The sequence below is a fragment of the Phascolarctos cinereus genome, unplaced genomic scaffold (genome assembly GCF_003287225.1).
Source record: "Phascolarctos cinereus isolate Bilbo 61053 unplaced genomic scaffold, phaCin_HiC Scaffold_2;HRSCAF=192, whole genome shotgun sequence".
In the NCBI taxonomy this organism is placed as follows: domain Eukaryota; kingdom Metazoa; phylum Chordata; class Mammalia; order Diprotodontia; family Phascolarctidae; genus Phascolarctos; species Phascolarctos cinereus.
Genome location: NW_027555625.1, coordinates 37766919 through 37776894, shown reverse-complemented (window position 1 = coordinate 37776894; position 9976 = coordinate 37766919). Strand labels below are relative to the sequence as shown.

At 44.8% G+C, this 9976-nt stretch overlaps 1 pseudogene and 1 gene segment (V, D, J or C); one reads left to right on the top strand and one right to left on the bottom strand.

Annotated features, from left to right (window-relative positions):
• Positions 1 to 878: 878 nt before the first annotated feature.
• On the bottom strand, positions 879 to 2160 carry LOC110203478 (NEDD4 family-interacting protein 1 pseudogene; annotated as a pseudogene).
• Positions 2161 to 4935: 2775 nt separating this feature from the next.
• LOC110203484 (immunoglobulin kappa variable 3-15-like) lies at positions 4936 to 9976 on the top strand. The segment is given in 2 exon segments: positions 4936 to 5027; positions 9645 to 9976. Coding segments are annotated over 2 exon segments (399 nt in total).

The following is a 9976-nucleotide window of genomic DNA, read 5'->3' as shown; positions in this document are numbered from 1 at the left end:
AAGGCTTAAAGGTCACCCTCCACTCCATCCGGGTGCCTCATGTATGTTCTGCAGGCCAAGCATCCCTGCTTCCCTCCAGTGATCTTCTTCACCCACAATGGGCTCCAATCCCTTCACCATCCTCATTATTCCTCTGGCTGCCTTCCAGCAAAGGGGCACCTGGGACTGGACAAAACCCAAAGTATTCCAGAGATAACCTGCCTAGGGAAGAATACAGCACACTGGGATGGACTACAGCACAGAGCCATACGATGGGGCTGTCTTTGTTTAGGACAGGGTAAAATACACACTGGGATCTGTTTCCTCTCATCATGTAGATGACTCAGCCATATCCAAGCAGGCCGTTCAGGCATTAAAGTGATTTTCCTAAAGTGCAGATCTGATCTTATAACCATCCCCCTTACCCCCCAACTCAATACATTCCAGTAGCCTCTCTATTTCCTCTTAATTCCAGTGCTTCCCTCTCTATTTCCAGTTCATCTGCTCTATAGCTTGCTGTATGTAGATTTATTTACATGTCATCTCCCTCACTAGATTGTAAGCTCCTTGAGGGCAGCACTTCTTTTGCCTCATTGTGAACCTCCAGTGCTTAGCACAATTCCTAGCACACAGTAGGTGCTTACTACATACTACTTACTGATTTATGAACTAATTGATCCCATGCTACTCCTCTTGTCCTGTCCTTACAGAAGTTCATCTCATGGGGTCAATCTCATGTGCTAGACCTTTCCTCACTTACTTTTGGCACCAGCAGACCAGGGTAACATATAGACTAGCCAAGAATTTAAGTGTTATAAAAACAAAAGACGTCAATAAGGACCTGTTTTTAAAATACTCCCCATCCTTCCTTTTTTTTTTAATCTTCAACAGTATTTATTTATTTTTTAAAGCAGGTGACTATTTCTTCTGTGTTTTCAGTCTTCATTCACTTCCTGCAGGTGTCCTGTTGCTTCTGGAGAGAGAATTCATCAATGCAGGAAGGCATTTGCCAGAAAACATCTTCAGTAAGTAAAGAGAACTCTGGTCCTGGGGAGGGTTGAAAAAGTATCTGGCATCTTCCAAACCTTTGCATAAATGGTAGATCCTCTGAGAAACAGGAGAAAACCTAATATAAGCAAAATCCACCAGAGCCAGTACTGACCATCACAATAGGCTTGAAAATAAGTGGAAAATCAGACAGTTAAGATCCACTTAATTAAAGATGGGCCAAACCCTGAAATGGCCCCATATCTTCCTGCAGCTGAGGTGGTCAGACAGAAAGACAGCAAAAACCCAATCCTGTTAAAGAGGAATGCCATGAAAAAAGTTAACATGAAGATGCCATCAGGTCCTCTCTTCAGCTGGTCAGCATCATTAAAATTATCCCTGGCTACAAAATCATCATCTCTCCGAGGAACCAGGGACAGCCTCGGCTCTTTCTGCTTTGTCTTACGTAGGTAGGCACAGTGGTAGCTACCTTGTAAGAAGATAGCTTAGGAAACCCAGATTCATCTTTGCACTCTGCACTCTGCAGAGATGCTACTGGGGACGAGCATCACTAACAACTCACTTAGGCTCTCCACACCCATCCTCATTCTGCAAATGCTGGTATCTGCTGCCGCTGCTGGGCTCAGCCCCCACAGCCATGGCGCAGCCGGGAGGGTGCACGGGCCGCTGCGGGGACCGTGGCAGGGCTGCTCTTGGGTAGGCCCGCCGGGTGGGGAGGTCTGAAAAAGGGCAAGGCGGGGATCGATGGGTGGCCCCTGCGGGAAGCACTCGGAGATTGCACACAGTGCAGCTGTCCAAGCACAGGCGCGATGTCTCCTCCAGCCTTCTTTTCTTCCCACCTATCCCCCACTCCCCACCAAGGGCATTTTCCCAATCTGGTTATCCCATCTTCCACAGGAAGCCTTCTCTAATTCTTCTTAATTCTATCCTGTATATAGCATACTTTCTATGGATTTCTTTAACAGGATTCCTTAGCAACATTTTGAACCTCCAGTGCTTAGCACACTGCCCAGCATACATCACGCACATACTACATGTTAACTGATTCAAGAATTGATTAATTCTGTCTGCCCCTCTTATCCTGTCCTCATAGAAGTTCATCTCGTGGGCTCAATCTCACGTGCCAGCTCCTTCCTCACCTTCTCTTGGCATCCCAATCACACCAGTGTAACAGCGACTTGCGAATTGCAGGGGGTGAGTCCTGATGGAAAATCTCTAAGTCCTTAGAGACTAGGGGTCAGTACATATAGAGGCTTGCCTCGGGAGAAACACTCCAGGACTCTTGCCCTAATTCCACTTGTTATATGTTGATTCTAAGTTGTCACCCATGCCCAGCCTTGAGGCCAGGTGGCTGACTGGGGTAGATAATACAAAGAACTGGGCAGGAAAACAATAGATATGAAATTTGGCATTAAAACTACTTTCTCATGAGAAAGTGAGGATCTTTAGCTGCTTAGATTGTTTATGCTGTAGATCATTTCTCACGAGACAAAGCTGTTTTCTATAGCATATAATCATGTAACACCTGAAATAAACTAGTCTTATGAGCGTTAGTCTCACACTCGCCTAGCCCGACTTTTCTTTCTCCAGTTCCCCTTCCCCTTTTTCTTTCACTGCTCTGTCTTACACTACTCTGGCTGCAGACAGGGAAGCATTTAACTGTTACACAAACAAAAGATGTCAATAAAGATCCATTTTAAAAAAATAAATATTCTCCCTCCTCCCTCCTCCTTCTCCTTTCTCCATACTCATCCCCCACTCCCCACCAAGAGGACTCATTTATTTGGTTTTTCACAATCTGGTTCTAACTACAAATCAAGGATGATTGCACATTACTCTCCTTTCTGAATTCTAAATCCCGGTCCAACTGGTCTGGGATTAATGTCCTACACATGGCATTCCATCTCCAGTGTGGGGCAGTGGAAAAAGTAGGGGATTGGATTTGAACCATTAGCACAGCCACTTACTGCACCTTGGACAAATTTCTTCATCTTGTCCATTTTCTCATCTCTAAAACAAAGGGGCTGAAATCTAACTCCTCTTCCTCTTCCTCCTCCTCTTTATCTTCCTCCTTCTTTTTCTCCTCTTCCTCCTTCTCTCCATCTGCTTTTATGCTTAAATAGTCTCTGGACACTTTCAATGAGGGTGTTGAGCTGGTTGTTTCCTCAATCCCCTTCTCTGTCTCTTTCTGTTGCTCTGTCTCGCTGTCTCTCTTTGTCTCTGTCTCTCTCTGTCTCTCTCTCTTTCCCGAACTCCTCTTTCATGACAGCATCATCAATGAGGTGATACGGCTTATGATTCTTCTTTAGAAAATGCTGAAGATGACGTTATAATCCAAACTGGTATTGCCCTTGAGGTCTGGCTTTTTCCGCTTGGCAAGCGTATTAAACATTTGCCCACTTTTCAGGCTCCTTTGGTCTCTTTCTATGACAATAGACTTTCATTGGATGAACTTTCATACGAAGTCATTATGATTGATGCCTTTGTCATTTTCTGCTGTCCTATTGTTCAATGTGCATACCTTGTGTAAGTATGTCTAGATGGAATTGTTTTAAAGGCATGTCTCACCTTTCTTCTTTGCTGAAACAAATCAGTAGTCTGACCACCCAGAGAAATTACACGGGAATGAGTCTTACATCAGTAACGAATCATTTCATGTCTATGAAAATATGATCAATATCTAATTTTTTGACTTTACTAGGTGCTTATCATGAGGATTCTGTGTCGTTTACAATCCTTGACTCTTTCATATGTATTCCTGATCCACACATTCTAACCTATTTTCCACCATTCCCAATTTTTAATTGGACTCCATGAATAACTTATAGGTTGATTTAGTTTACAATTAGTTCTGAAGTATCCTAGAACTTCTCTACAATTTCTTCTAGATTTAACTCAGGTCCTCCTGACTCAGGGCCAGACCTCTATCCACTGTTCCCCCCAGCAGGCCCACCTAGGTGCTTTTTAAAGGATCCTGTGGATACTCCCATTGCATGGGAATTTATGCCACAAAGTTCCCAGATCATCTGTGTAGGAAGGAAGAAAATGAGATTTTCCTGGTGCACAGGGGCCAATCTGAAGTATGACTTCATAGAGTTCCCTCTTCATAAATGAATAAATTCGTGAATTACAAAATACTTATTAGACTGTGATGATGGACAAAACACTGTGCAAAGAGCTGGAGGTCCAAGCAGAGCTGTAAGATGTGCCCTGCTCTCCAGGAGCTCACCCTGCAGTAGGGGGAGACATTCCCTTTATGGAAACTTCAGCTGCAAGTTGGATGGAAAGGCCTCATGGTACTAAAGGTATGGCAGCAAAGGAATGGTACTTCCTCTTCATTAGATATAATGTCTTCCCATCAAATCACATCAATTTCTGAGGCTGAACCATTTGCCATTTCGAAGGACTTTGGTGGCTGGAACTTTCTTCAGGAGCTGTGGTCATTCAGCAGATGGGGGAAAATCTCTGACAACCTTTACATAAAGGCTAGGAAATGACTCCCTTCTGTTGTGCTGACCCTATTGCCTACAAATTCCTTCCTCATGATCAGACAGTCATAGAAATAAGTCTGAACCAGTAGGGAGCAGAATAAGAATCATGGCTGATGGACGGGTGCTTCAGGCTTGAATGGAGTGTAATCCCATTAAAGACATAAGACACAAATGTGAATCACTTCCAGACTGGTCCAAGTCTGGTCCTGGGCTTTCTTGGCACCTGTGAGATTTTGAGGGCTGATGGGCAAACAGTTGAATCTAACTCCACCAGGATACCCCCATCCCAGGGCCCCAGAAGGGCAAATTGTACTCACACAGCACAGGGTTCATGGCTATCCAAGAGGTGAGATCACTGGGACTGTCCCATGGGCAGAAGCCTCCTCCCTGAGCTGTTTTGCATGGCTCACTCCCAGCCCCTGAAGCTGCTGAGGAGAGCAGCTATAAAAAGGTAACTGGGGAGGAAGATGCTGGGCAGCTCAGAGCTCAGGCACATGGACATGGGGTCCCAGGCTCACCTCCTCTTTTTCCTGTTGCTCTGGATGCCAGGTGAGTGAGGAAGAGCAGAGACAGCCCTGCCTTTTGTCCCTCTGGGTAGAAGTCAGAATGTCTGTGATCTTGAGGGTCAGAGAGAAAATGTGGCACTTCATTGGTGATCATGGGGCAAGGCCCAGAACAGGAAGGTTTAACTCACAACACGGCCAGAGATTTCTCCTGCTGTAAATATACACTTGCTTTTTTCTCACTCTTTACCTTGTCTTTGTGATTGCAGATGCCCAAGGGGCCATTGAGCTGACCCAGTCTCCAGCTTCCCTGTCTGTGTCTCCAGGAGAGACAGTGACCATGTCCTGCACGGCCAGTCAGACATTAGCAATCAGCTATACTGGTACCAACAGAAACCAGGCCAGGCTCCTAGGCTCCTCATTAACATGCTTCCACCCTGCACGATGGGGTCCCCTCGAGGTTCAGTGGCAGTGGCTCTGGGACAGATTTCCCACAATCAGCAGTGTGGAGGCTGAGGATGCTGCAGTCTATTACTGTCAGCTGGACTATAACTGGTCTCCCACAGTGCTACAGCTCTGAACAAAAACCTACCCAGGCAGCAGCTGAGGGAGGCATTACTGCCCAGGGGTTTCTCCTTCCCCCCAGCTGGGTCAGGAGCAGCTTGTCAGGGCTGCCTCAGGGGGAGGTTTCTAGGTCTCACAGGAAGATAACTGTGACTGTGGCATATATGGCAAGTCACTTAATCTTTTTTCTACTTTTCTACCTATAAAATGGTGATCATAATAGCAGCAACTGCTAGGTGTGTTGTGAGGACCTAATGAGATGATAATGATAAAGTGTTTGGCTCTGTGCCTGGTACTTAGGAAGCACTACAGCAATGTTACCTCTATTATTATTACCACCTCCAGTAATGGATCATCCATTACACTTGTACATGGTTCTCATTACAGGAAGTCTCTTCTTTAGTTTAAGTCTGAAGTCTGCCTCTCTGCCCCCTGCCCACCCTTCCTCCTATTTCCCTGGTTTGTTATCAGGCAGAACAAGTTGCACCCTCTTCATTGTCACAGCCCCTTGGATGTCTGAAGGCAGTTATTATATGTCCCCATGGTACTCCCCCAACCTGACCTTCCCGTCCCTTCAGTAAACCTTCCTTCTCTTCCTCTGGTCCTTTCCCATCCTGGCTGCCTTGCTCTGGCTGGACACCAGCCTAAGTCCGTTATAAAATGGGGCAACCAGGAAAGAAATGTTCTAACCAGGGCAAGACTAGAAAACCCTAGGACCTATGAAGAAGTGGGTTACCTCCTCCTGAAAGAGAAGAAGTGGACACAAAGTACATAGAAATACATTTCAGGCATGGCTGCTCTGGGGATTCGTTTTGTTTGACTATGTTTATTTGTGGATTCACTAAGGCAGAATGTCATGAAAGCATTGGCATCTGTCCAGCACTCACTGGAGTCTGGTCCTTCCAGCTCTGCAGGTGACAAGGCAGCCATGCATGCCCATGCTCTGATACTGCTTTTTATCACGTTCTTCCTAAGTTCACTGCAAAGGCTCCCCCCAAACCAATGGGGCCTTTCTTCAGTTTGGGGAAAATCACTAGGACACAGTGAAGCACATGGATCTTTCAACAGCTGTCCCGTTCTCTTGCCACCTGCCATATTGTTTCAGCTGACATTTTGTATGCTCCACTTCATCCTCCCCCTCCTTAATTATTCCTTGTTTCTGTTTATTCTGCCCTGCCATGTGCCTCTCCATTGGCTTCTCTAAGCACCATGAGGAAAAGGACCTATAAGGACTGCAGTGATGTAAATGAAAACACTAACATCTCAACAAAACTGAATGCTTCATCCCTGGAATGACCAAGGTTAACCTGGGAAAGGGGTTGAAAAAATGGACCTTCCTCCCCTCATTTTATATCGTGTTGTTATAATACTTGGTTTTACTGAAATGTGCCTCCCTACTCCTTATTTTTTAGTATTTGCTATACTCTTTTAAGTATATGTTTTCTTTTCAAAAGGGGCCCTAGAGAATACAAGAGCAGGCTAGGATGTGTTTGTAAATTAATATAAAGAGTTTAAGTAAAAATATTAATATAAAAATAAAGAAAGTTATAAAGTACAGGAAGAAAAGTAGTCGTATTATAGAATTTACAAGTAATTGTATAATTGTTTTTGGAAAAAAATGACATCCCACAGTCTCCCACCCACACACACATAGACACTGCCTAAATGTTAAGGAAGAGAGAACCAAATGGGATACTCAGGAGTTTGGAAGAGAAATGTGATTAGAAGACACAAGTGTTCATGATCCCAATAGCAAGTGAGTGACCCTTTTTGCATGAGAGGCCTGATGACAAAGAAGATTCAAAGGAATGGAAGGTCTCTGAATCCATATAGACAAGGGCCATGCTTTAAAAAAGAGTTCTAAACTGAAACATAGAAAGAACATTTCCCTTAACACCAACAAAACACACACAAAAATGTATCCTGCAGGATACTGTGAATTTCCATGTCCTACACTTTGGCTTAAAAAACACTATGTGATAAACCATACACTTCATTTTCTATACATCCTACTTTTCTGTACTCCCTTCTAAATGTCTTCTGTTCTCTTCAGTGCATTTTTTAAAAGTTTTTACCGAATTTTTTTCAGCTCTATTGCTAACCTCACTTACCCCTGACTTTTCCTCCCTTCCCCACCAATTAAAACAGAAAGAACGAAACAGAAAAACCAACAACCTTGTGAGAAATAAACATAGTCAAACACAAGGAATCCACACAGTAGCTATGTTCTAGAATGTGTGTCTCTGTTCCTTGTGGCCAATCACTTCTCTGCCAGGAGGTGGGTAACACACTTCATTTTTGGGTGTCCCCCATGCCTGGAATACCCTCCCTCCTCATTTCCACCTACTGATTTCCTTTATGTCTTAACTTAGACCCCATCTTTCACAGGAAGCCTTTCCCAACACCTCTTCATTGTGGTGCCTTCCCTCTGTTAATTCTTTCCTATTTATCTGAATATAGTTTTTTTGATTATCTTCTTTGCCTGTTGTCTCTCCCATTAGATTGTAAGCTCCTTTAAGGCAGGCATTATCTTTTGTCTCTTTTTGCACTCCCATTGCTTAGCATAGTGCCTAGGTACTTGATAGATACTGACGAAAAGACCAACAATATAGCATGATTATACTCAGATCTACAGGATAAGCAAAAAGCCCCAGGAATATTGTGCCTAAAGCTCATATCATCTATATGAAAGAAAAAAATGTGACAAAACTCCAGAAAGAAAGTATTTCAAGTTCCAAGGAATGGCTCAATATCACACAAGACCTAGCAGCTTCTAGCAAAAACCTGAGAAATCTTGGAAAACAATATTCCAAAAGGCAGTAATCTGAAAAACCAGAATACTTAGATGGCAAATCTGAGTTTGATCACACAGAGAAAAAACTCATTTTTATTCAAATAGAGGGTTATCAAGTACTTTGGCTGAAGAGACAGAGCTGAGTCTTTCCCTCACAGAGGGATAGAGACAGATTGTCTGGGCTCCCTCAGGGTGAGGTTTATCAGGTCTCAGAGGAAGATGCTGACACTGACTAATTCCTATTTTCATTTTTCCCCTGAAGTGATGGAATGGCTGCACCTGTCATTTCACTGGGCTAGCAAACTCCTGGGTGAAGAAGCACCCGACATCGCTACTCTCATCCTCCTCTCTGTTCCAGCTTTCCTATAACTCTGCAACTGTACAATCACCCAGGATTCTGACTTGATTGTCATCCTCAACTCCTCTCTCACACTCACCTGAGATGACCAACTTGTGGCCAAGTCTTATCATTTATGTTTTTACAATGGCTCTCATATAGGCTAACCTTTCTTCTTAAGGAACTTCCCTGTGGGTGAAATACTTACCTCCAGGAAGAGTTTATCACTGACACTTTTATGCAACTCTCATTGCCTGGAGGCAGCTAGTTAGGACACTGGCTCAAACCTTGAGCCTGTACTCAGGAAAACCCAGGTTCAAATCTATCCTTAGATAGCTATTAGAATTTTCACACTGAGCAAGTCACTTAACCTTCGAATGTTCAACTTCAAGGCTGGTCCCAGTCTGGTACTGAGCTTTCTTGGCATCTTTGAGTTTTTCACGGCTTTAGCAGTGGGTAGGATCTAACACCAATGGGACATCTCCATGCCAGGGTCCCAGAAGGGCAAAGCTGCACTCACACAGCTCAGGGTTCTGGACTGTCCAAGAGGTGAGATCACTGGGCTGTCCTGGGCAGAAGCCTCCCCCCTGAGCTGTTTTGCATGGCTCACTCCCAGCCCCTGAAGCTACTGAGGAGAGCAGCTATAAAAAGGGATCTGGGAGGAAGATGCTGGGCAGCTCAGAGCTCAGGCACATGGACATGGGGTCCCAGGCTCACCTCCTTTTTTTCCTGTTGCTCTGGATCCAGGTGAGTGAGGAAGAGCAGAGACAGCCCTGCCTTTTGTCCTCTGGGCAGAACTCAGAATGTGTATGATTCTGAGGTTTACAGAAAATGTGGCACTTCATTGGTGATCATGGGGGCAAGGCCCAGAACAGGAAGGTTTAACTCACAACACGGCCAGAGATTTCTCCTGCTGTAAATATACACTTGCTTTTTTCTCACTCTTTACCTTGTCTTTGTGATTGCAGATGCCCAAGGGGCCATTGAACTGACCCAGTCTCCAGCCTCCCTGTCTGTGTCTCCAGGAGAGAAAGTGACCATGTCCTGCACGGCCAGTCAGAGCATTGGCACCAACCTACACTGGTACCAACAGAAACCAGGCCAGGCTCCTAGGCTCCTCATTAGGTATGCTTCCACCCTGCACGATGGGGTCCCCTCGAGGTTCAGTGGCAGTGGCTCTGGGACAGATTTCTCCCTCACAATCAGCAGTGTGGAGGCTGAGGATGCTGCAGTCTACTACTGTCAGTATGACTATAATTATCTCCCCACAGTGATACAGCTCTGAACAAAAACCTGCCCA